The 25,760-nt window shown below is 42.2% G+C and overlaps 3 protein-coding genes and 1 long non-coding RNA gene across 4 annotated transcripts; 2 read left to right on the top strand and 2 right to left on the bottom strand.

Moving 5' to 3' along the window:
• Positions 1–314: 314 nt before the first annotated feature.
• LOC135497086 (uncharacterized) lies at positions 315–4,484 on the bottom strand. Its single transcript, XR_010448758.1, has 4 exons — positions 4,466–4,484; positions 3,645–4,202; positions 2,830–2,932; positions 315–617 (listed from the first exon to the last, which is right to left on the bottom strand). It is a non-coding gene; the product is annotated as an uncharacterized LOC135497086 (long non-coding RNA).
• A 2,517-nt stretch (positions 4,485–7,001) lies between these two features.
• On the top strand, positions 7,002–7,886 carry LOC135497208 (probable serine/threonine-protein kinase DDB_G0267514). The gene has a single exon (XM_064786952.1). It carries the CDS (start codon positions 7,002–7,004, stop codon positions 7,884–7,886), a length of 885 nt encoding a protein of 294 aa, XP_064643022.1.
• Positions 7,887–11,648: 3,762 nt separating this feature from the next.
• On the top strand, positions 11,649–13,459 carry LOC135497207 (uncharacterized). The gene has a single exon (XM_064786951.1). The coding sequence runs from the start codon at positions 11,873–11,875 to the stop codon at positions 13,217–13,219; it is 1,347 nt and encodes a 448-aa protein (XP_064643021.1). The 5' UTR covers positions 11,649–11,872; the 3' UTR covers positions 13,220–13,459.
• Positions 13,460–16,174: 2,715 nt separating this feature from the next.
• Positions 16,175–17,799, bottom strand: LOC135497206 (myb/SANT-like DNA-binding domain-containing protein 7). The gene is made up of 4 exons (XM_064786950.1): positions 17,316–17,799; positions 16,962–17,039; positions 16,575–16,718; positions 16,175–16,335 (listed from the first exon to the last, which is right to left on the bottom strand). Exons 1-4 carry the CDS (start codon positions 17,797–17,799, stop codon positions 16,175–16,177), a joined length of 867 nt encoding a protein of 288 aa, XP_064643020.1.
• Positions 17,800–25,760: the final 7,961 nt, after the last annotated feature.

The raw sequence follows: 25,760 nt of genomic DNA, 5'->3' as shown, positions 1-25,760 counted from the left end.
TCACATAATCTCAGTCATTACCGAAAATTTTAATATCAGACTCTATGCACCATTTTGTGACCATGCTGAGTCAAGGATAAACTCTTACCCTGAAGCTCTCCTAGTCCTGCTCAGGTTGGTTGGGAGGGTCGTTCATGGTCATCCCTAAGGCAGCGACACTGCCGAGACTTGCAACCTCTAACCTGAAAAACCAGTTGAACCTTTAAAATATGGAATCAGAATGAGGCATTTCAATCAATCTTTTGCAAGATGTTTTAAAACTTGCTGAAAAATCTCACATCCTAGCAAGACATCTTGCTTAAAACTGTGCATGCTATGTTAGACCTCAAAGGTAACAGGCGTTGATGTCCGCCACTCTGACAGCTCTAAATGACGCGTTCAAATGGAAATCTCTCTCTCATCTAGATCTCTACATTGTTATTGGAATACTTGTTTTTATGTTTTTGACTATATTTCCACTAAGAAGATGATGATGGGAGTGATTTTCCTCGTCGGTGGTTTTTCAGCGTATCCTGATCAAGGCAAGTGTTTTCGAGACGATCTTTGATGGGTTCTCCTTTGAAGTTCTACGGAATGGAGATATCAGTGATTCAGATGTGATCCTAGGCTTGTTGAACCTTTAAGATATTAGAATAAGAATGAGGCATTCAGTTTGGAATGAAATCTTCAGCAAGTCTTTTCAAAACTCACCGGAATTGTCTCTCCTCTAGATCTTAACGTTGTTGTTGGAATCCTGTTTTTGATGTTCTTTACTATATTGGATGGTTCAGCAAAAATGTGTCTTACTCAAATCAGATAATCTCAGTCATTACTGAAAATTTCAATAGCATACTATATGCACCATTTTGTGGCCATGCGGAGTCAAGGATAAGTCTTACTGTTCTGAAACGCAGTATCTTTCGCGTTATTATTATTAATTCATTTTATTTCGCTATTTGAGGCGCTCTTTAACTTTGTCGTTTACATTTCCTGCGCTTTCGTTTCGCGCCAGCATCTTTTGCGCATCGCGACGACGTCGTCATCCGCCATTGTTTTTATTCAGAAGCGGTCCTCGTGGACCTGTTTTCTTTAATTATGTCTCTTTGTACGAGAAACTGGGTGACAATAACTCCAGGTAAATGTAAAATGTATAAATATCCATCTTGCCTAGATCAGGAAGGTTGTCAGAGAGTTGTTAACACTTGATAAATGAAATGGCCAGGGCCATTGTGCTCACCTCATGTGGAGGAAAGATGGATAAAGAGCATGATATTGTGTCATGTAGTGTTAGGTTTAATGTAGGTCCAAGCAATTACAATTTCCCCAAAATGGCCAATTTACATAACATTCGACCTCTGTGACCTTGAAAAGTAGGTCAAATCAAAGAAGACCCGGGTGACACATTGAATGGTTGTTAGAATTAGATGTACCTATGATATAAAATTGGTGCCAATCGGGCAAGTCATTACTAGGAATAATGGCATTTTGAAGAATTTAGGATTTGGCCCCCTCCCTGGAGGCCAAACGGCAAATCAGATCGCACCAAACTTCGGTACCTGAGATCACCTGACCAAGGGGTACATGTGTACTTAATTTTTGATCAATAGTCATTGCAGTTAAGAAAACGTGCCATAGTTACGGCCTGACGGCGAATTTACGCCATTTGACCTCTGTGACCTTGACAAGAAGGTCAAATTAAAAACCTGTGTGACATATACTGTATGGTGGTTAGATGTACCCATGATATCAAATTGGTGGCAATCGGGCAAGAAGTTAAGGAATAATCACATTTTTAAGGTTTTTGGATTTTGCCCCCTGGTGGTCAAGTGGTGAATCAAATTGGACCAAACTTCGGTCCCTGAGATCACCTGACTAAGGGGTAAATGTGTACCAAATTTGGTATCAATAGTCATTGCAGTTTAGAAACGTGCCATCGATACATCCTAACGGCCAATTTACACCATTTGACCTCTGTGACCTTGAAAAGGAGGTCAAATCAAAAACCCGGAGGATATATGATGCACCTTTGCTAGAAGTACCTACCATATTTTTTTCAAAATTTCCCGACTACTATTAAGGGAGATATTGCATATTTTCACTTTTAACGTTTGGCCCCCTGGTGGCCAAACCATGAAACGAATCGACCGAAACTTGGTCTCCAAGGTGTCATTACATAAGGGTACATGTGTACCAAGTTTCAACTCAATAGCTCTAACAGTTACGAAACGTGCCCTGCTAACGGACGACGGACGACGACGACGACGACGACGACGACGACGACGACGACGACGACGACGACGACGGACGACGGACGCCACGGTATGGGATAAGCTCACCTCTGCTAAGAGGTGAGCTAAAAACCCCAAGCGTCTTTTGAAGGCAATGCTGTGTTGAGAAAACCGTCAGGATTGATGTACGCTGCTGATGCATTAGGCCTACATGTATTTGTGTGGTTCCAGGGCGAAGTCTCAATATTCGAATATTACTAGTACTCGAATATTACAAGTACGAGTACTAGTAATATTCGAAGCTTCCCGTTGTTTTAGCACCATGCTGGTAGCTGGTGAACTGTTGTACTGAATCAGATCTTTGTTGGGAACTACATATGGACTTTCATGATTGAAGGTCATGCTGTTTGTGAGACTTCTTTGGCTTCTCAGTTTGCCCATCTTCGTGAATGTGGCAGCACCTGTCGGACCATGAGTTAACTCCTAGTATGGGGATTGTTTGTGTAATATGATAAAAAAGGGGCATACTTTAAATTTGCAATGTATTTTTATTTGCAGAAACAAAGTTGTGGAACTACCTCAGTCATTCTTGTTAGTAATTCCTTCAATTCGTCACACTTACCTTGAGGCTCTCCTGCTCAGGTTGGTTGGGAGGTTTCATGGTCATCCCTAAGGCAGCGACAATGCCGAGACTTGCAACCTCTCACCTAAAAGATCAGCTGAACCTTGAAAATATAGAATCAGAATGAGGCATTTCAATCAATTCTTTGCAAGATGTCTTAAAACTTGCTAAAAAATCTCCGATCCTAGCAAGATATCTTGCTTACATCTATTCATACTATGTTAGACCTCAGAGGTGACAGGCATTGATGTCCGCCACTCTGATAGCTCTAAATGACGCGTTCAAATGGAATAAAATCTTAAGCAAGACTATCAAAACTCGCTGGAAACCTCTCTCTCCTCTAGATCTTTACATTGTTATTGGAATACTTTATTCATGTAGTTGACTATATTTCCACTAAGATGATGATGCAGTGATTTTCTTTGTTGGTGGTTTTTTTCAGGGAATCCTGATTAAGGCAAGTGTTTTCGAGACGATCTTTGATGGTTTCTCCTTTGAAGTTCTACGGAATGAAGATATCAGTGATACAGATGTGATCCTAGGCTTGTTGAGCCTTTAAGATATTAGAATAAGAATGAGGCATTCGGTTTGGAATGAAATCTTCAGCAAGTCTTTTCAAAACTCACCGGAATTGTCTCTCCTCTAGATCTTAACGTTGTTGTTGGAATCCTCTTTTTGATGTTCTTTACTGTATTGGATGGTTCAGCAAAAATGTGTCTTACTCAAATCAGATAATCTCAGTCATTACTGAAAATTTCAATAGCAGACTATATGCACCATTTTGTGGCCATGCGGAGTCAAGGATAAAGTCTTACCTTGAGGCTCTCCTGATCAGGTTGGTTGGGAGGGTCGTTCATGGTCATCCCTAAGGCAGCGACAATGCCGAGACTTGCAACCTCTCACCTAAAAGACCAGTTGAATCTGTAAAATATGGAATCAGAATGAGGCATTTCAATCAATCTTTTGCAAGATGTTTTAAAACTTGCTGAAAAATCTCACATCCTAGCAAGATATCTTGCTTAAAACTGTGCATGCAATGTTAGACCTCAAAGGTGACAGGCATTGATGTCCGCCACTCTGATAGCTCTAAATGACCCGTTCAAATGGAATAAAATCTTAAGCAAGACTATCAAAACTTGCTGGAAACCTCTCTCTCATCTAGATCTCTACATTGTTATTGGAATACTTGTTTTTATGTTTTTGACTATATTTCCACTAAGAAGATGATGATGAAGTCATTTTCCTCGTCGGTGGTTTTTCAGCATATCCTGATCAAGGCAAGTGTTTTCGAGACGATCTTTGATGGGTTCTCCTTTGAAGTTCTATGGAATGGAGATATCAGTGATTCAGATGTGATCCTAGGCTTGTTGAACCTTTAAGATATTAGAATAAGAATGAGGCATTCAGTTTGGAATGAAATCTTCAGCAAGTCTTTTCAAAACTCACCGGAATTGTCTCTCCTCTAGATCTTAACTTTGTTGTTGGAATCCTCTTTTTGATGTTCTTTACTATATTGGATGGTTCAGCAAAAAATGTGTCTTACTCAAATCACATAATCTCAGTCATTCCTGAAAATTTCAATAGCAGACTATATGCACCATTTTGTTGCCATGCAGAGTCAAGGATAAAGTCTTACCTTGAGGCTCTGTTGCTCAGGTTGGTTGGGAGGGTCGTTCATGGTCATCCCTAAGGCAGCGACAATGCCGAGACTTGCAACCTCTCACCTAAAAGAACAGTTGAACCTGTAGAATATTGAATCAGAATGAGGCATTTCAATCAATCTTTTGCAAGATGTTTTAAAACTTGCTGAAAAATCTCACATCCTAGCAAGATATCTTGCTTAAAACTGTGCATGCTACGTTAGACCTCAAAGGTGACATGCGTTGATGTCCACCACTCTGACAGCTCTAAATGACGCGTTCAAATGGAATAAAGTCTTAAGCAAGACTATCAAAACTCGCTGGAAACCTCTCTCTCATCTAGATCTTTACATTGTAAGTGGAAATATAGTCAACAACATCAAAAAAGGTATTCCAATGAGTCTTAAGATGATGATGCAGTGATTTTCTTTGTTGGTGGTTTTTCAGCGTATCCTCACTGCACGAAACGGGTTAGAATGCTGTGTATTTGTAGTTATGCTGTGATCAGCATTCTCAGTAAATACCTTGTTATTCTTTTAGTATACTGTGTTATGCCAAATTATGTTATACTGAATCAGTATTACATGGTATTTACGGTGCTCCTGGTATCCCATAGTCAGTATTCAGTATTTATAACTATGGTATGCTATGCCTGAGGAAATCTAATGGAATACTATCCTAGCATAACGTTATGGCATAATGGGAAGCCGACGATTAATGTTTGACACCCAAATAGATAAACATAGTATCTACATGTAGCACTTTAGGCTCCTAAGGTCAAGTCATCTCAATCCGAAGTTTCAGGGCGTGGTAGAGAAGTTGCTTTCAAAATCTTCAACATTGTAAAACTGGGTCCCCCATGCACTTCTATTAGCAGTGCGCAGAAGAAATAATTATGATATTTTATCATTTGTAGGCCTATTTGAATTTAACTCTCTAATAAAATACACGAATTCGGAGTTTGTTAGTCTGGTCCATTAAGATCCTCAGCAAGCCACGCAGAATAATGTTACCAAATAATATACAAATGTATAATAGGGCGAGCTTCTATATTTTTGCTATGCATCTCGTGATGCTTTTGACTCATTACCAGCTGGTCATGCTGCTGAAGTGACCAAACGTTTGCTTCACACTCCCTGCAATAATGCCATCATCGAAGTGTGAACCATAGAACACCCGGCAGTATTTTGCTGTATACGCTCATGCGGATGACATTCGGTTAAGCGGAATTCTGGGATTGACTCGAATACAGGCAGAAAATGTGATAATACTGTTATAAACACGTACTGAATCCCCAGATGTCTCCACTTTTCTGGAACTTAGATTCCGCAGTTATGCATTGTTATTCTGACAAGGGACAACACCCAGAATACTCCGTTATCCTGAACACGGTATTTTTGTATTCTAACCAGAATATCCTCTGTTATGCTAACACAAGACAAATCAAGAAAACTCTGTTATCCTACTATGGTATTTCGTTGTATTTTGTCATGTGGGTGTCATGCGGTTAAGCGGAATTATGGGATTGGGAATAGAACAAGAGTACCTTGCAGTATTTTGCAGTATTTCATTCTCGTTGTTCATCTTCCGGGTTTGAGCCAAATGGAGCCGTCTACAAGAATGGAAACTTGTCGAAAAGCTAGACCCCACGTCTACCTCTCCGAAACACAGAAAAGGACAGTGGCATAGTAAGCTTTTAGGCGTTTATAATATATATATACGGCAATGTGAGGCTTGTAGAGCATATGTCATGTCAGTTTAATATGTCTACAGCAGCTGGCATCAGTGTATACAGTAGGTCATATGCATGTCAGGCTACTGCTGCTACATGTAGGGTTGCAAGATATATCTTGGAGATTTTTGTCACATGGTGCAGGTCCCTCCACATGGTGCTGGTGTGAGGAAAACGTCATGATCCGAAGAAAATATGACAATCGCCCAATGACGCAATTTCTCAGTATCTGAGTTAAATACAATATCGTGCAGTGGACGCTCATGCAAACAACTATTATTGAGTATCAGCCACAGAGGTTTGTCCACAATTTTGAGTAGGCCTATTATAGGGGTCTGGATAGATGAATGGAGGATGAACCCTCACAAGTGCACACAATCAGGAGATTTTTGTTTCCAATACCCCAATACCCCCCCCCCCCTCCCCATCCTTGTCACATCCATGAGATGTATCAGAAGAGTTAATTTTTTATCGTGCATTAGCATACTCGCCTCATTTCTACTTTCAGGCTACAAGATACATTTGTTCCACTGAGATCATCAAAAGTTCCATGCAAGACAGTTCAGGAAATGCACCAAAATGAAGTTGGCATAATTAGCAAGATAGAGCTCGGTAGACTTATACAGCGAGAATTCGGCGGTCAAGGGGTAAGAAGAAATACAGGATTCGATCGAAAAACATGGTATTACGGCCTAGGAATGAAGGAGGGAGTAAGCAAGGAAGAATCGCTAATTAATGGCCACAACAAAGCTTGTGACGCAGATGCCTCTTTGAAAAGAAATCTGCGGTCTGCCCTAAACATGTACCGCCGGGAAAGGCTGGAAAAGGAACGATTGGTGAAGGAGTTAGAATGTGTTATGCAAACTATGAATAGATCTCTTCAGTTGCCACCTTCACTGTACATTGGTGCTTCACAGCTCTCGGCGCATCCTCTTGGGTCCATACTTGGCCATGGATCTTATGGCGAATGCACGTTAGAGACTTTCCGAGGCATGACGGTAACCGTGAAACGTTTTAAGCACGATGGTCTGGACAATCGCCGCGTACGACATGAAGTGCTGAAGGAGGCAACCGCACTGCTACACCTTAAGGCCTCGAATCATTTGCCCTATTTGATTGGAGCTTCATTTGATGAAATTCCATATAAACTCATTACGTCTTTCCATGGCATAGATTTCATATCTACCACGATTTGTTCGGTGTTATCTGGGAAGACACCGCAAATTTCAGAAATTGACTGGAAAACAGTGGTAGAGCAAGTGTGTAAGGGACTAAATGAAATTCACTGTTGTGGATTTATTCACAACGATTTGAAATATGACAATGTAATCATTGAGGAAACAGCTGGTAGTATTAACATAGTGATCATCGACTTTGGCAAAAGCTGCCGCAAAGGCAAGGCACAGAAGAAGACCATGTCAATAGCAGATCAGGCCCTGTACAAAGAACGATATCCGTGGGTTGCCCCTGAAGTAGTTGCAGGAACAGCCACTCCGTCCACTGCAAGTGATGTTTATTCTGTTGGATATCTTGTCCGCAAGATCCTATCAGCCCATAAACAAAGGGGACTAACTCTGGCAAATGCGGTAGAATTAAAAACTATCATCCAAAAATGTACCGAAGTGGATGTAGCCGATCGGCCCTCGGTACCTAGGATATTAGATTTGATTGACCGTGTTGTATAAAAGCGCATGTACTGTAAATGTAGGCAAGGATCCTTGATTTTAGGCTATATGAGCCTGTGCATGTACATGTTGTAACCTCGGAGTTTTGTAGAATACATGTACCTTTCTTCTAGCTTGATGTGAGTTGCATGGAACCTTGTTTGGCCATGTCAGCCGTATCTCAGCCGAATTGCTTGTAAGTCAACAAATGATGACATTGAAAAAAGGTTTAGGCAGATATTTAAACACAAAGGACAGTCATCTGAAAGGGCACCGACCCTACTCAAGCTAGTATAGTAATTAAATCGCCCAATGCATGTCCACTATTAATTTTTTCCTAGAAGTGGGACCAAGACCTTTACTGTCTCACGGATGTCTCCAAAATCAACCTTATAATTGGCGTGGGCGCATCTGCATGCAACATTCTCTATCATGATGTACTGATCATCGCTGGTGTTTTCTAGCGTGCGACGCCAGACCTCGACTGGCCGGCCAAAATGTCCAACATTCGGGTGAGATTGGAACCAAGCAATGTCCACAACATGAAACGGCAATTTCTCAATGATGTTTCCCCTGTCGTCGAGACGTGTGGCACTTATTCGGAGAAACAAAATTTTCACGCCATTGTTCACAGTTCTTGAGAAAATCCGAATCAGTCATCAAGGCTTGCAAGCTGTCTTTTATGCTTCTGTAGCAGTATATTAGTTTGGGTCTGAGGTATGCGTCTTGACGAATAGACCTCACACGTTTCATCAATAGAGTACCACACTTTTTCCTTGAGTTACGATTCCTGTGATTTGGGAACTTAACATATGAACACCGTCCTGGTTTTAGCCGACCGGCAGCATCCCGAACACTTGCTTGCTCATAGGAGTATATGGAACCGCACTTACGGCATACAACATATTTTATGAAGCAGTCATCCTTCATACCCAATAAGAGCATTATGCTGTACCATGTATGTGGTAATGCCTTTCCCAGGTTAGCCAAAGCTTCTGAATGAAGTGCCGCAGCTATATATCCAAACACAGCTTTTAGGACACGCATCAGCAAAAGAAGGCCTGTGTTTGAAAGTTTGAACAAGCATTGCCACCGAAGTATCAGAAATAAAATAAATCTAATAATTCTGCAGCGTTTTTCAGTTACTGGTGGCCCTTCTTCAAGGCGTTCCATATCATCAGCGTTGTCTTCTTCTGACTCCTCGTTATGTCTCTCTCCTCCGTCTAGAAGCCATGTTCCATCATCCTGAAAATAATTGGATGCACTTTAATAAACTGATCAATAAAAGTATGTAGCAATTTCAGTCGTCAATCCTGGTATTTAGTGACCATAGATTATGATGGGGGGGGGGGGGGCAGAGAAAGGGAAGAAAATTGGATAAAGTGGCGGCATGGGGTATAGGCTACTTGGTTTGAGGCAAAAGGAAACTTCGACGTACCTCCTCGTCACCTGCCATTAAAAGGTGTTCTTCATCTGAAGAATCATCTCCAGAAATGCCTGATGGTTCCTCATCACTTGGAGCCTCCCCCTGGGACGCTTCACCACTAAGCGCCTGGTCGTCGTCGGCCGCCACGTCTTCCTATGAGAAAATATGTTAGATGGGTGAGCTTTACCGGCTACACAGGGTAATGTATTGTGATTAAGGTGCTACATTAATTATAAAATTATGATATTACAGTAAAATACACGACTGCAGGCAAGACAAATAACTGTATGGGTCAGATCTGAAGCACCTCTAGCTTTCACCGGGGATACAGGCCTACTTCATTTTTTCTGTTCTGAACCCCCCCCCCCCCCACCCGCCACCAAAATAAGTCTTAAATGGTCAAGTGTAGTCCTAGGTATTTCCCCGAGAGGAGTGGGTCTTGTGTCTGAAGCACAGGTTTGAGAAGGTATTGAGTCCGAGACAACAGACTTACCAAATTCTCTTGTCCATCCTCCGATGAGAGATCATCATTTTCGTCCGCATGCGATTGAAGAAGTTACCTCCTCTTCAAATGGTCGTAATAAGTACTTTTGGGGACGGTCTGGTCACAACATTCACACAATTTCCAGTCCCACTGCCGCCGCTTTCCACGCGCTGCATTCCCACCAGTTTCCATCTTATAACTAATTTATTATCAAAGTTGCTGCGTTGGCGCACGTACATCCGGGAGCTTTTCTTTTAGGCGGGAAATTGAATCAGTAGGCCTCTAGTAATTGTGTCAACGGATAGCGCGCCATTCGTCTACCATTCTACTAAGAATTTACTGTTCGCTCGTATAAAATGGCTCGTTTTTATGCTTCCAACCCAAGAAGTACTGCAACAACAAACCAATCTATTGACGAGTCGTTAATAGATAATGATGATGATGACTCGTCGTTCCACGATGCTGTGACAATAAGGGTTGTCGACGCTCTGGCAAGATTTGGTGAAAGGGTAAGTAGGCATTTTCTTGTTCAACATCCACTATATGGTTGGGGGCACCGATAAGACTGTGGCGGCAGGGATCGAGGGGGTGAGAGGAAGGGAGCATCCTTCATCTGTATTTAAGGAGACCTGGTTCTGTTGGGTTTTTCTTCTTTTTCTTCGTCTCTTAAACTATTACTCAACACTATTGCTAAGGCAGGTTAGGCCTAAAGGGCGCGGATTAGGCTACTTGTTGCTATGATATGTTAGGCATCAAAAATGTATCTTCACAGGACCACAATCATTATTATACATAGGCTTTCGGGGCTTAGGTTTTAATCCCCCTCCCGACTCGCCTTCCACTATGGGGAGGCTATACCGTTTTCGCCTATTGTCTCTTTTTAGCATCCAACATTTTTCTGGGGCGCCCTGTGTATCATAAAGATTCTACACACCAACAAACTCTTTTGCTTGAAGAAAGCTCAGGCCTTTGTTGCATGCATCTTTGTACACAATGTAGGCTACTGTATGTAGCCGTGTCCCCAGTCTGTTTAGATTAAGAGGTCACTGGAAGTTTTTTTACATGTCAACATCACGCAGATAAGAATGTCACTGATACTCTGGTAATGGTGTCTCTCTGGCACTGACATCTGATTTAGTACAGATCAACTTGGGTTGGAATGAAACAGACTCTGTAACGTTGTTAGTCCTGACCTGAGTGCTGAGCGGGGGCGTGTGCGAGTGGTCGGGGGGGGGGGGGGGGGGGGGGGAGGGTGTCACACAATATAGACAGGGCCAAGTTACTTCCCTTCTTTGGGATCATCAAGATTTTCTCAGCGGATTATGGTCACTGCTGACGTAAAAAGGGGGGGGGGGTCAAAACACTTTCTCGGAACCCCTTACTCTCATGAGGGTGTTTCCATTATATTGTAAGTTTGATGTGTCAGATATGGAATGGATTTGTTCGCGATTTGTGTCAATGAGATCCAGGGAAGGGGTCGAATGTGCCACTTTAAACTCTATTGGAATCCCCAGTACATATACATTTTTGTGTTCTGTATTTGCCATGTGACCAGCATAGAATCAATTATTATCCCCCCCCCCCCCCCCCCGGCAGTGTTCATCCTGACTTGGACCTGTCTACTCAGATCAGGTTTTCTAGTGAATCGCATACCACTCATTTTGCAGGTTAAAGAGAAATTCGACGCGCAGAGGCAGAGGGTGAGAGAGGTGGAAGTAAGAATGTCTAGAATTGAAAACAGCGTGTCAGCTATTGACAAAAAAGTTGATGCCATATTAGAGCTGTTACGTGGTGGTGACCAAAGGACTTCGCAGTCAAGGGTCAAAGTCCCCGCTGCAGTCAAGGTAAGCCTATGATTTTCGCCGCACATATGGTGTGTTCACACTGGATGCGAATTGAAACCGAATTCCGTAGAGCGCTCTCCGGAATACGAATTGGTTAATCCAGTTTCAGAACGGTCGCGTCACACTGGCCCGAATACGCATTCAAATCGGTTTAAAACGCGCCACACTCAATGCGTACTAACGACGCGCCATCTATAAATATATCAGTTAACTAGTTCGGAGCACTAGTTCCCGCGGTCAAAGGTCACTTTCCATGCTTTCCAAGATGGATGCCATAAACCTTCGACATGAAAACAGGGATCATAATCGTTTTTCTCTTCAATTCGTGAGAATTTTGTTGATGCATTTGCAGTTTACAGCACAGAGGCAACATCGTAGGATGCGAAGGTTGCATCATTTGGGCAGGGTTCGCCGCAGACGCTTTGAACAACGCCAGAATAACCAGAGACAAAACTTCATCATGTTCTTGGTGATGGCTGGTGCAGCCCAGGAAATGCATAATGGCCTGGCCAACCCTCGTCGAATGTGGGCGAAACGTCGCCTTCGCAATTATTGGGAAGAGGTTTACCACGGTGATCTGTGGGAGGCATCAGATTGGAGGGAAAACCTCCGGATGTCACGAGGTACTTTCGAGATAATATGTGAGCAACTCAGCCCGTACATTGAGAAGCAGGATACGCGACTTCGACGACCTGTTCCTCATCATGAACGCTTGGCCGTGACCCTGTGGAAATTGGCCACGGTAATGGAGTACCGATCGCTGGAGCAAAAGTTTGGGCTTGGTCGTTCAACTGTTTCTACTATAGTGCATGACACTTGTCGGGCAATTTGCGAAATTTTGAGGCCAATCTACATCAAATTTCCAACTGGCGAGAGACTCAATGGCATTGTTCAAGGCTATGACAGGACTTGGGGCTTCCCGCAGTGTGTCGGCGCAATCGATGGTATGCATGTCCCTATCAAAGCACCGCATATTAATCCAGCAGATTACTATAACCGCAAATTTTATCATTCTGTGGTGTTGCAGGGGACCTGTGATTTCAACTATCGATTCATTGACATTTACTTTGGTTTTGCCGGTCGTGCACATGACGCAAAAATCCTGGCCAATTCTGGCCTTTACAAGATGGCCATATCTGGACAGTTGCTTCCTGATCAGCCTCGTGTTATTGCTAACCACAATGTACCCCTTCTCATAATAGGAGATCCAGCCTATCCTTTGTTACCGTGGTTAATGAAACCGTTTGCACACAGGGGACATCTGACAGCAGCACAAAACCGTTTCAATTACAGACTCAGCCGGGCTCGAATGACAATTGAGAACACTTTTGGGCGCCTAAAATCCAGATGGAGATGTTTGCTGAAAAAGAGTGATTTTCAACTTGAAAATGTCCACCACATTGTTACCGCATGTTGTGTCTTGCACAATGTCTGTGAAATTCACAATGAAAGATTCAATCCAAATTGGAGGGCTATATTAGCAGAGTATGAAGATGACGATCCATTGGTAATGGAGGATCAAGTTGTAGATGCAACGCAGTTGAATGTTAATGCAGCAAATGCAACACGAGATGCTCTTGTTCGGTTCTTAAACCACTGAGCTACATGTATCAAGAATCAAGTTGGCAAGGTGGGGTTTATTGGGGGGGAGGCATAACGCGTTGAAAAAGAAAGAAAACTTGAATTTGTCCTTATTTTGTAATGCCTTTTTGCATTTGGACTTGTTCAAATAGTAAAATTGTTTCCTTGTCACTGGGGGAAACTTGAAAACCAACTGATTGAAACACCTTGCCCAGAAAATTGATTCTATAATATGTTAAAGTATGACTGACTGTTAAATTGGGAGTTGTAGTTAATCGCAAGAGGATGCAATGTTTCACCACACGGTGTTTGAAGAAGTCTCTGTCTGCAGGTCCACCTACCAATTACCCCCAGACGGAACTCCTATGAGTGCATGTACAATAGTACAGTGCATAGTAATTTTACTCTCAATCCTGGACATGGATTTTAAAGAAGTTGCTGCTATACAATGTGACTGGATGTCCAAGTTTAGAGGTGCAACTGCATGTTGCTGTTCCCTCTACCAGGGACAAGATAAGACTGGCAGCGCTTTGCAAAGCACTTGTCCAAATTGAAGACGACAAAAGTAGAAAGTGTATAGCAAGTGAGATAGTGATTTGAGTTTTTAGAACAGCATTACTGCACATGTACACTTATGTCGGTGGAGGGGTAAATCTGGACAACTTGATAGCTAGAAATGCTGAAAAGGTTAATGAATTCCCTTTTATACCTGTTTACTGCAGCAGCTGTCAAAAATTGTCCAGGCACAGGAAAGTGTCCTGGCCTAATACTGTATGGTGAAGCACGGTTCGGTAGAGTAGCGTGAGAAGTGTGAGAAACCCTTGGGACATTTCAGCTCTCACATGTGTACTGTACTGTCCATTAATTATTACATTACTGCAAGCTCTACTAGGGTCCAGTGAAGGTGCATGGTCCTTTGCAAGACATCACAAGAAGAAGAAAGTTGTGACATGTCCCAACTGGTCTCAAATTGTTACTTTTAATGGATTGGCAGCAGTCTTCAGAATCTGTGACAATTTCGTGAAGAAACAGCAATTGTTATAGAGATGGATGCCTTCAGCCTCCAGCAGATGCGATTGATGAGAACTATGATCATGATCATAGGAACTATTATCGGAGGACGCCTTCACAATCAAGGTGACAAGAGTCGATGTTCTCGATCCTTGCTCAATGTTGTTCAAAGAAAAACGAAAATTAATTTCAATTCAAGAAATATATATTTATTATGAAAAAGTAATATAGAAAAGATAATTTTTATTTGACAAAGGAATTTTCACCTGAGAATTATGAGATCATGAGACATCAAGCATTCAATTTCTCAATCTGCAGATCCTGCAAGAAGCAAATTCTCAACTACTAGTACATGTACATACATACATAAAAAAATACAAGAACAGTTTCATTCAGCATACATTCCTAGGCCATTCACCATTCAATCTTTGGTGTCTGTGGCGTAACAATAAACAATCAAACCTCTGATAAGATCAACTAAAAAAATATATCTATTCAAAATTGCATGAAAAAATTATTCTAAAAACATCTTTATATTGTGTTTGGTAGATCATAACTCTACCATTTACCAGGCATTCACTTCAGCACAACCTACAAGACTCACAATCAGAAGACCCTGTGTCAAAAACAATATATAAAACATTCACCTGAGAATTGAGAGGTCAGACACCATGCATTCAATTTTAACAAATGCCCGACTATACTAGTACATGTACATACATAAAAAATATAAGAACAGTTTCTTTCAGCACACATACATTCATAGGCGAAACGAACAATTAAACCTCTGATAAGATCAACTTTAACTCTGTAAAAAAATATTCTAAAAACATCTTTATATTGTGTTTGTTGAGATCAGTGATACCATTTTTTCAGGCATTCACTTCAGCACAACCTACAAGACTCACAATCAGACGATCATGTGTCAAAAAAATATACCGGTATAAAACATCAACAACATACACTTCTAAAATATAGGGACTAGAGAGATTACATTATCTTTTCAGGCCCAAATAGAACAAGACCCTTGTGTTGTTCAGTTGCTGCCATCATGACTGTCATGGAGCAAATCGTAGCTTGATCGCAAGGTTTCAAAAATGTCCCCGTTCTCAACGTCAGAACTTGCAGCAGAAGACTGCGAGTACCCATACGACGGTGTTCCATATGTCGAGTCTACACTGTTACGGCTCTGATGCTGCTGTCGGCTGCTGCTGGTGCCAAGGTTCGCGAAAGTTGGCCGAGTCGTAGGGCGCTGTGCTGGAGCGGTCTGCCGAGGCATCACCGCCTGTGCATGTGGTGTTTGAAATCGGGCGACTGGTATCTGCTGCTGTGTATTCGGTGCTGTAAAATAAATAGTGAATACATGTACTGCATATTAGCAATGTAAATTATTCAACACAGTCCTTCATTGTAGACTGTAGTCGTACACTCTTACCATACCGGTACTATATAAAATACATGTACATGTACCATGAAATTATTTTTGCAAGGCTAACCAGTGTATTTTGGCTTGTTGGTGAACAGGTCATGCTAGCTTATCCATCCGGCACGACTGACTGATGATGTTGTCAAAATGGCCTGGTCCATTGTGTGCAAAAGGTTGAACTGCTACCCACCGCTTCAATTCTACCAGTACTCACCTTGGCTGTTGCCAGAAATGAAGCCCATCATGGCTTGCATCATTTGCATATTTTGTTCAAACTCCTCCTTTCTTGCAAGTCTCTCTTGTTCCATTTGTATCTGGAATTTCCTATCTTCCTCTTCCCTGAATTCCTTCCTTTCCTTCTCATGGTGTTGGAAAAAATCAGACAACATCCCACCGAAATCCAATGACTTCTTCGGTTTTTTGGCTGCTGGTTTCTTGGAGAAATCTGAAAGACCATGCAAAAACATAAACTTAACTTTGTTGAAAGTACATGTACCAGTTGATGGGGGGTGTTAGTTGCCAATCTGTTATCAGTTATTATTTGAACAATTCTGTCGTTGTTTTAAAGATTTCGCAATATTCATTACTAGCATGCTCAGAGCCTAGGAAGTAATACATACCATTCACTGGCACATTACTTGCAGCCATATTCATTATACCGGAGCCTCCACTCAATGACTTGGCTTTAGACTGCGAACCTGCAAAGAAAAGGAAATAAATGTATTAACGTACATGAACTGGTAGCAGCTTTTCCAGTGTGTAAAAGAACTACAACTCATGATAGAATTGCAGTATAGATTTTCACCATCTTTTATTTCGAGTTGATGCTTCTGAATCTATAAAACAGTGCCCACCAATAACATACGTCGATAGTTTTCCCTCACTTGTCCTCATGTCTTATAAACACATACATCTCCTGTGTAGCCAGAACACTTACCCCCAACCTTCTTTGTTGTATTGCTTCCAACAACAGTCTTCTTGCTTTTTTTCCCATCGCTTGAACTTGAACTTGACATACTTGAACTGGGTCTGTCATCCCCCTCACTGCTAATGAATGATTCCTCATCGTCATACAGTCGGCCTGAAATTGTGATAAGAATGAAATAGAACTGTACATGGTTGTAATAACACTTTTTTTTCTCCGCGCCATTTCCGTATTTGAAACTGAACACAACAGTGAGCCTGATGTCCTTTTATAATCTGACTGCACTTTTCTTTTTCTCATGTTCACTATAATGGTTTCTGCATGTTCAACAAAGACACCACACATTAGGGTATCAGCATTAGTATACATACAAAATAAGGCACTTTTCATAACACATACCGGTCCAAACTCTCTTTGTGCCTTTCTTCTTTCCCTCGCTTCCAGTTCCACCGCAAGAATCTTCCATATTTCGTGAACCTAAAAAAGAAATGTTTAAATCTTAAGTAAATTTAAAGAACATTAATTCACAAGTCTTATTTCGAACTCTAAATACAAACTTATTTGGTGGGTGGCATGGGTGAACATCGAGCACCTCTTCTAGATATCATGCTCCTGCACACTCAGCGGGTTACTCACTACTGGTTAGGGAACAAAGTTCAGTAGGACTAGAAGCAGGATGAAAGAAGTCTGACACGTCGGGATGTCTGAATTAAGCCCTACATAACAAGTAGAGCCATAGGTTGGTATGCTCACCAGAATCATCAAAGGTTTCAAAGAGGTCCTCTTCCGCTACATCAGAATGATGGTCATCCTGATAGGGATCCTGCCCGACTGGTCCTGAAGGGTTATCCGTAATATCAGCACGTGCAGCTGCAGAGCCAGAGGGGACCATGGTGTCGACAATGTTGACGGGAGAATGGATCGGCCGTGCAGATAAAACATCGTTCAAAATCACAAACTCTTCATTGTTGACGTTGTTCCGACCAGAGGTGCCGGAACGCCCAAAGTTTGTCTTGGCTTTCGACCAGTCCGACTTCAGAGATTTCAGCTTATTCCTACACTGCTCTGGGGTGCGTTTGAACCCGCCCCTCACCTCCAGCAGTTCAGAAACTCGGTTGTAAATAGGCAAATTCCTGTGCATCCCCTGCAACTGCCCTTCCACGTCTTCATCTCGCCATATATTCAGCAGAAGCAGGATTTCTGCCCGAGCCCAGACACTTCCCCGATTGTTTGCCATGTTATGGAGTGAAAATTGATCGAATATTGATGAAATAATGATGATTTTGACACGACAATGACTGAATTGATAGACAAATGATAGAACTGTAGAAGTTTGGCGCGGAGAATTAACGGAAGAGGAAGTGCGCCGGGTGCATGCGCAGTGCGATCGAAATTCTTAATTCGTATCAAGCGCGTCACACTTGAAATCTCAATACGGTTTCGTTGATTCGGATTAGCTGATTCGCATTCAATTCGGTTTAAGAACCGTGTTGGTTAAAGCGGATTGAGATCGGTATGAACCGAATTGAGTGTGACGCCCCAATACGTATCAACGTTTTAATTCGAATTCAATTCGTGTTAAAACCCCAGTGTGACCACGGCAATAAGAATGCATGCGGGGCGGGAGGGGCGTCATTTTGATTCTAGGAAATAGGATTCCAATTTGCTCACCTTCCGCACACGCGCTTGCCTCTAAGCTCTTGATAAAAGCAATGTCAGAACGTGAGAGTAAGCCCAATTCATCGAGTGAGAAAGCTGGGCATCAGCAGTCATAATTTGTTCTTTCATTTCAGTCAGCGGTACGTGCAGCATACAATATCGAGGACGCAGGGAATGATCTTAAATACAACTTCAACGAAGGGTAAGTGCATTTGTAATCTCCATCTTGGATGCAACATTGTAAGGAATGGTGTCTTACGGTTACTGTTAATAGACCCCCTGGGCAGTCGTCCGCGTCAGCCTCCCGGGTCAGCCTATCGGGCGACAAATAGAGCTGGCTGCATGCAGTTGCTATCAGACTTATGTAGTGCCGTCATTCACAACTTAACCACACCGGCTTGCATGATAAGTGTTTCTTTGCATGTATACGTGCACTGATATTATATACTCTAGTTTCTTCTCAATAACACACCTTCTAGATATTCAAGCTTGCATTCTACGTACCGCCCAGAAATACAGAATCACTAGGCCTTACTATTGCAGCGTTCAAAATACTCGAGTGTTCCAGACCGTGTCTGGCGATTGGGTTATTTCGGGGGCGGTACGTTTAAAAAACCCTAGTGGTTTCACAATAGTTAGCAGTACCGGTACTAATGGTTATAGTGTGATTTTCAGGTTCAAGGCTGCGTGCAACGAAAGGGTTACAGCCCATTTAGCAGCTCTTGTTGGAGACAAGCAGGAAGGGACAGCAGTGAACGTGATAAGAGGTGAGTTCAGAGATAGATAGTACATTTACTACAGCGATCAGGGGCGCACATAGCGGAGGGGAGAGGCGGCTGGGGTGGGGCTAATAACTCCGAACGTAATTTTTTCCATGATTTACTTCAGCAAGGTTTGTGTGGTTGTGTAATAAAATACATTTAATTCAGCTGATTTGGCAGCCGTTGCAGTTGCGTTATGTTTATCTTTGCCCTAGAGACCCGTGACGACATCTTGCGGCTGGTAGCCGTATAGGACTGTATAGCCGTATAGGAGTATAGGACTGTCACTGAATCCTAATCGCATTCTTCTTGCAGTTGCCTGTCACACCTACTATACCAGTTTGAAAAAGGCTAAGAAAGAGGCTGCATCCAATCAGCAGGAGCAGATGAAGAAGAAACGACTGCTGCGGTCTCGGCAAAGAAGGGTGAGTTTTTAACCAAGATATCTAGACCATGTAGACTACCTCCAACCTTGGAGTAATAACATTTTACGCCAAGCTTAGACCGAACCCCATATCCTCCAAAGAGCCTTGTTAAACCACAGTCGACCTAAATAATGATGTTTGTCCTGCTGTTTGGATTGTGAATACCTTAGTCAGATATGACTTTATTCTAAATCTAAGGAGATTCAAAATTGACTTTTTCTTTCAGCTCTTCGAAGCCCGGGAGAAAAGGTTGAAGTCAGACACTAGGGAGAGGGAAGTGTGGAAAAAGCTCAAGCAGCAAGACATGTCGGAGGAGGAGACAACCGACTTGGAGGGAGAAAAGGTCCTCCGGAGAAGATCACACGCAGGCAAGAGGAGTGCAGAATGTAACGAACTAATTAAGAAGCTGGACGACAGAGTTTCGAAAAGTGAGAGTTGCGGACCAAAATACCGCCGTGTATAGACAGCCCTTTGCCTTTGGTCATGGTCATCGGGTGACTCTTGTCAAAGACATGATATACATGTAATAAGTATAATCGGAAACATTGGGCAATAACATATTCAAGGATTGTGTACCATCAAGGTCAATTTATTGCCTCAAAATCAATCTTGAGCTTTCACTCGGGTAATCCTGCCTGTGAGAAGTAGCGAGAACGCTCGAACCTAGAATGAAAATTTCCTGCCCTGCCCCGCCTGGGGCAAGCCCCCCCCCCCCCAACCCACGAATACCCAACATGCCTCTCCCCAGTATATATGTGGTATCCTACAGCAAATGAGAGGAGAAACCAAGGAGGATTCGTCACGTATACAGAGAGCAAACGATGTAATTCTGCATGATATATCTGTAGTATATTCAGTTATGCTCGCAGGGAAAACGGGGAGGCACGTCATGTATACCATATGGTAATCCTGACTTATGCTGAGGGGATTCCCAACAAAACCCAACAAATACTGGGATATCCCATGCTCAATCCATCCAAAATACCAATGAGGTACAACACAGGAAAACACAGGAAACGAATGTTCCGGATCCAATGTTATCCTGCTGTGGGTATTGTAAGGATACCTAAAATATACTAGTCAGGATAACTCATTATAAGGCCAGAGTCCTCTATTAAAACATGTGTACATTACGTGTACATTGTTGTGCATAGGTTTTGGTAAAAAAAGTACTCATTGGACCAATCAATCTGCACAAAATTTTATATGTGTCAAGAAGAACCCTTTGCCAATAGCATAATAAAGTTTTAAAAAATTCCAATACCGATTGCCTGAGAAAAAGAGATTTCCGTACACCATATCCATCAAAACGTCACTGGCGCATTGATATGGCCCTGTCAAAGTACAAGTTCTAAACTGACCAGTGAGACCACATTTTCTGTGCCACACTTCCGGTCGTGGATGAATACAGGTCTCTGCCCATAAACAAATTATACTTGGAAATACCTGGGCTGCGATACTCAGTATTCAATGCCATTTCGTGCAGTGCCTGATCAAGGCAAGAGTTTTCGAGATGATCTTTGATGGGTTCTCCTTTGAAGTTCTACGGAATGGGGATATCAGTGATTCAGATGTGATCCTAGGCTTGTTGAACCTTTAGGATATTAGAATAAGAATGACACATTCAATTTGGAATGAAATCTTAAGCAAGACTTTTCAAAAATCACCGGAAATGTCTCTCATCTAGATCTTTTCAATGTTGTTGGAATCGTCTTTTTGATGTTCTTGAATATATTGGATAATTCAGCAAAAAATTATCTTACTCAAATCACATGATCTCAGTCATTGCTGAAAATTTCAATAGCAGACTATATGCACCATGTTGTGGCCATGCTGAGTCAAGGATAAAGTCTTACCTTGAGGCTGTCCTTCTCAGGTTGTTTGGGAGGGTCGTTCTTCGTCATCCCTGAGGCAGCACCAATGCCCAGACTTGCAACCGCTTTTTGGCTCACCATTGGGGAGTCTATACGATAGCTCTGTGTCGTTGTCGTCCGTTGTATCCTGTGGCACGTTTCTTAACCGCTTGTGCTATGAACCTGAAACTTTGTATACATCATGCTCATGTACCCTGACACTGAATTTTGCCCCGGTCTGATTCTTGACTTTGCCACCAGGGGGCTAAAACCGAAAAGTTAAAATGTGCAATATCTCATTTATAACTGATTTGTTTTTGACAAAAATTTTATGGTGGGTACCTCTAGCAAGGATACATCACATATCATACGGGTTTTTGATTTGACCTACTTTTCAAGGTCACAGAGGTCAAACTCTAAAATTTCACCAATAGTGGCACGTTTTGTCTTTATTCCTCCTATAGTCCTTAAATTTGGTATGTAGACACCTGTTACGTAGCTCTACATGTTGACAAAAAATCAGGTCGATGTGGCGTACTTTTCAAGGTCACAGAGGTCAAATGGAGTAAATTTGCCGTTGAGGTTGTAACCATGGCACGTGTCTTAATAGCTCAAGCTTTTTACTTGAAATTCAGTACACATGACGCCCTAGGTCATGTGATCTCTAACACTAAATTTCAGTCCGGCTTGATTCTTAACTTGGCCACTAGGTGGCAAAAAAGTGAACAATGGTGTAGGTTGATCGTTTATAACTTACGACCCAGTATGTAGGCTAGACATTAGTTACGGTGTGTGTAAGGCCTAAAAGGTTTGGTCTGACAAACATGGTCATAAGTGATTAAAAGAATTAAATCAGTAAAATTGATGCCATTTAAAATCAGCCCAAAAACAAAGTGCCAATGCCAGTGCCCTTTGCCATTTCCAGAGTCATGTTATGAACCGACCCTCTCAGACACTATGCTCTGGTTTGTTCACACTTTGAACAGATTCAACTCAGTGATGACCACCAGATTCACTTTGGAAAAAATATCATTGAAACATGGTATTTGTTTTGTAATTGCTTTATTTAGAATGAAAAAAAATCTCAATGCCTGTGGTTTTGAACCAACCCCGTTCAGCTATTTTGCCCAGCATGTCTAGATTGATGAGTTGTTTGCTGTGATAAAACCTGGAATTAGGCATTCTTAGCTAGTAACAAGAGGCCCAAGGGCCTAGCGCTCAGCTGAGTTAATATCATTAATATCTTCCCGGTGTTTAGTTCATTATGCATGAAAATGGCATGCTCCATGGTATTTGATATCCTTTTGCGTTCACTACGGTACCAATGTTTTTGGTTGACATAATTATGCCACTGTTCATTCCTCAATCCTGACCATAATTCGGGTGAAATCATTGTATGAAAATATTTACCGAAAAATGAAGTTTATGCCATGAATGAGGATACTCATAACAAGTATTTTCCCGTGAATATTCAAAACTGCTTGGCTCCTTGCCAGTTAAATAACATGTGACTATACACAAAATAGAAAACTTTGATGGAAATTGTAAATCATTTTTTTATCTATCAGGGGAAACAAGCTGATGATGATCAAATAAATCATTCATGAGAAATCGTTTTGTTGCTGAAGCTTGCATGACGAAGTTAAAGCTAAACCTTTTCTTGTGCTCTACTGCGCCACCGTAGTTTTCTATTCAGACCAGCGATGACGTCATTTATGGTGATTCCCTACGTTGTCCAATGAGCGCTTTTTAAAATGTGCCATTTGGTATTGCACAGTATGCAATGTATTTTTTCAGCGCTGCCAGTTGCCGAACAGAATGCCGTAGCTCGCTCAATTTCCAATAAATTTTTATGGGAGTGACATTATTGTATTGCTTAGAATGTCTACTTTTTACTCATGAAAGAATCGTAGAACTAAAACTTAATAGAAGAACAGAATCATGCCGCACATACTGTGGGAATTCTCCACTTCAAAATACATCGGCGATGTCATCGCGAACAGACAGAGCATGCACTTCCGATATCGTTTTCACAGAAATGTGGCCAAATTTTCAAGAACTAATTTCTGAAAGTAGTCCCTAAAGACCTTATGACTACCACTGAAACGAACTAGTGATAATATCGCCTACCAGACTCCTTTTTAAGCAGAAAATTGGGTACTTGAGTGTCATTGAGCTCCAAGATTATTGCACATGGCGTAAACAACATGCCGCCATTTTGTCTCCGCTTCGGTATTTCGTACGCCACTTATAATGCACCTTCTCAATTAAAACCAACATAATAAGGCCTTACATCGTTGATTGAATAGGAACACCACACAAAACACAATAAAGTGGGGGAGTAATCGATTACGAAGCTGAAGTGAACAGTGATTTATTCCTGGAGCTACTGCTTTTGTTGTGTAGCTGCCATGTTTTGAGAACTGGCAAATAGGAGACTTCATTGATGGCTGACGTCATCGGGCGGGAATTTGAATCGGCAGAAATAATTAAAAGGCAGGTAGCGCCCTCTCCTGTTAAAATTTTGAACTTTTTCTCAATAAAATAGATTTTCAAGAATTTTATCTTAATATTAGAGCATATTTCGACTAATTCTGCTGCTCCTAGGCCGATATAGGCCAGTTTCCTTCATGCACTCTCGCTCGCAGGAAGTAGGTCGAATGGGGACAAATTTTGTTTTGAAAGTAGAGTTTGACCAGAAGTATACAGAAATGCAAAATTGAAGTCTGTAGGTCTTACGGTTACAAAATGTGCACCATGGGTTTAACGGATGGACGGATGGATGGATGGATGGATGGATGGATGGATGGATGGATGGATGGATGGATGGATGGATGGATGGACAGACGGACGCCACTGAACAACTTATTTGACAAGCTCGGCTGACTTAGTCAGCTGAGCTAAAAATGCATGATTTTGGACATGAACAATAATTTAATCTTTATAGATTCACTAGTGCTAAGTACAGTGACGGATGATTATTATTAATGGTGCTTTTTGGAAAGAAAATCGAACATTATTCATGCATGTTGAAATCACTCCTACATGTACATGTTGTACTGCATGATGTACATCATGCATGTCATGACATGCATGCATGTGTTCATTTTAACGTTCTGCGCTATCTTAAGATTGCGCTGCGCATTCTTAGGATCCTATAAATGCGCGGAATCTCGAGATCGCGCAAGGGAGTTGGGGTCTTGTGTGTGTTGCAAACTACGATTCCAACCAGTGACGACAGTGACCTTATGCCAGTGCCACGCCCAAGAAGCGAACTAGTCGACGACATACATAGAAGCATCCGCGCGGAAGCAATGAAGAACTACCAAGACAACGCCGAGAAGATGAAGGAGAAGTTTCAGAAGAGGAAAAGGATTCGGGTTGCAGAATTCGAGGGCGGAGATCACGTCACCGTCGAAGTCCCCAAATGAGACAGAGCCAGCAGCAATCCACGCCGCCTACCCGCCGTCATCACCAAGATTACGGGAGAGTCCATTAAGCGTCATCACCTCTGCACGGAGTATGGCAATATTGGATCATATCGTGGAGGTGACATAATGCCATACTCGTCCGTGATTGTTCCGAAGTTAGACGTCACCGTGTCACTGAGAACAGCTGCCAGAGCAGCGTATCCCAGGAAGATGGCCAAAGCGAAATGCAACTGCAGAGGAAAATGCGATACACAAAGATGTGCCTGCTTTCGGGAGAATGAAGAGTGTACCAGTCACTGCCACCCAAGCCGATCTTGCCAGCGAGACAAGCCAAGTCGATCTCAACAAAGCGATGCCAACTCACACCCGATGTTGTACGTAGGCAAACACAACTGGTTAACGGACCGCCACATGGAAGAAGCAAATCGTCTCGCTAAGAAGATCGAACCAACTATGTCGGGCCTTGAATCTACAGTACTTCAACTTCACGCACATGTCAAAACAACGAAACCGTCCGGAAAATTCGTTCAATTCGTACATGCTGGTAACAACCATTGGATTACGGTTTCAAATGCAATCGGCCACAAGGACAACGTTGTTACGATCTACGATTCGTTACACCGGGGCAGATATCGTCAAAAGTGCGGCAAAACATAGCAAAATTCGTAAAATCAGATCAAGAAAAAATGTCGTTCGAACTCGCCAACGTTCAGCAGCAAGAAAATGGCAAGGACTGTGGGCCATTTGCCATCGCGTACGCAGTTTTGATCGCCTATGGGGAGGACCCAGTATCGCTAACGTATGAAGATGTCAGAAACGATACAGCCGACGGCATAACGAGAGGCTTCTTCAATCGATTCGTTTCGGAATGCAGTTTCCGAACGGCCACTCTCGGAACGCACGAGGAGCCGCTTCACTGCAAGTGTCGCGGTATTGACGACGGGTCAAAAATGATCGAATGCGAAAGGTGCCTTACGTGGTCGCATTACGTTTGTTACGGACTGAAGGGGGAATCGAAAACGGAAAATTGAAAGTGTGTCGTTTGTAAAGGAGAGTGGTGAATTATGAA

Source organism: Lineus longissimus, chromosome 12 (genome assembly GCF_910592395.1).
Source record: "Lineus longissimus chromosome 12, tnLinLong1.2, whole genome shotgun sequence".
Classification (NCBI taxonomy): domain Eukaryota; kingdom Metazoa; phylum Nemertea; class Pilidiophora; order Heteronemertea; family Lineidae; genus Lineus; species Lineus longissimus.
The sequence above is the reverse complement of the archived record's forward strand: the minus strand, read 5'-3'. Positions and strand labels throughout refer to the sequence as shown.

What these genes read in the sequence shown, in the direction of transcription:
- LOC135497208 (XM_064786952.1), top strand. Translation starts at nt 7,002, where the DNA reads ATGTACCGCCGGGAAAGGCTGGAAAAGGAACGATTGGTGAAGGAGTTA.
- LOC135497207 (XM_064786951.1), top strand. Translation starts at nt 11,873, where the DNA reads ATGCTTTCCAAGATGGATGCCATAAACCTTCGACATGAAAACAGGGAT.
- LOC135497206 (XM_064786950.1), bottom strand. Translation starts at nt 17,799, where the DNA reads ATGGCAAACAATCGGGGAAGTGTCTGGGCTCGGGCAGAAATCCTGCTT. An exon ending in TGAAACCTTTGATGATTCTG is followed by an intron (nt 17,040 to 17,315) that starts GTGAGCATACCA and finishes TTTCTTTTTTAG; the next exon opens with GTTCACGAAATATGGAAGAT. An exon ending in TACAACAAAGAAGGTTGGGG is followed by an intron (nt 16,336 to 16,574) that starts GTAAGTGTTCTG and finishes TTTTCTTTGCAG; the next exon opens with GTTCGCAGTCTAAAGCCAAG.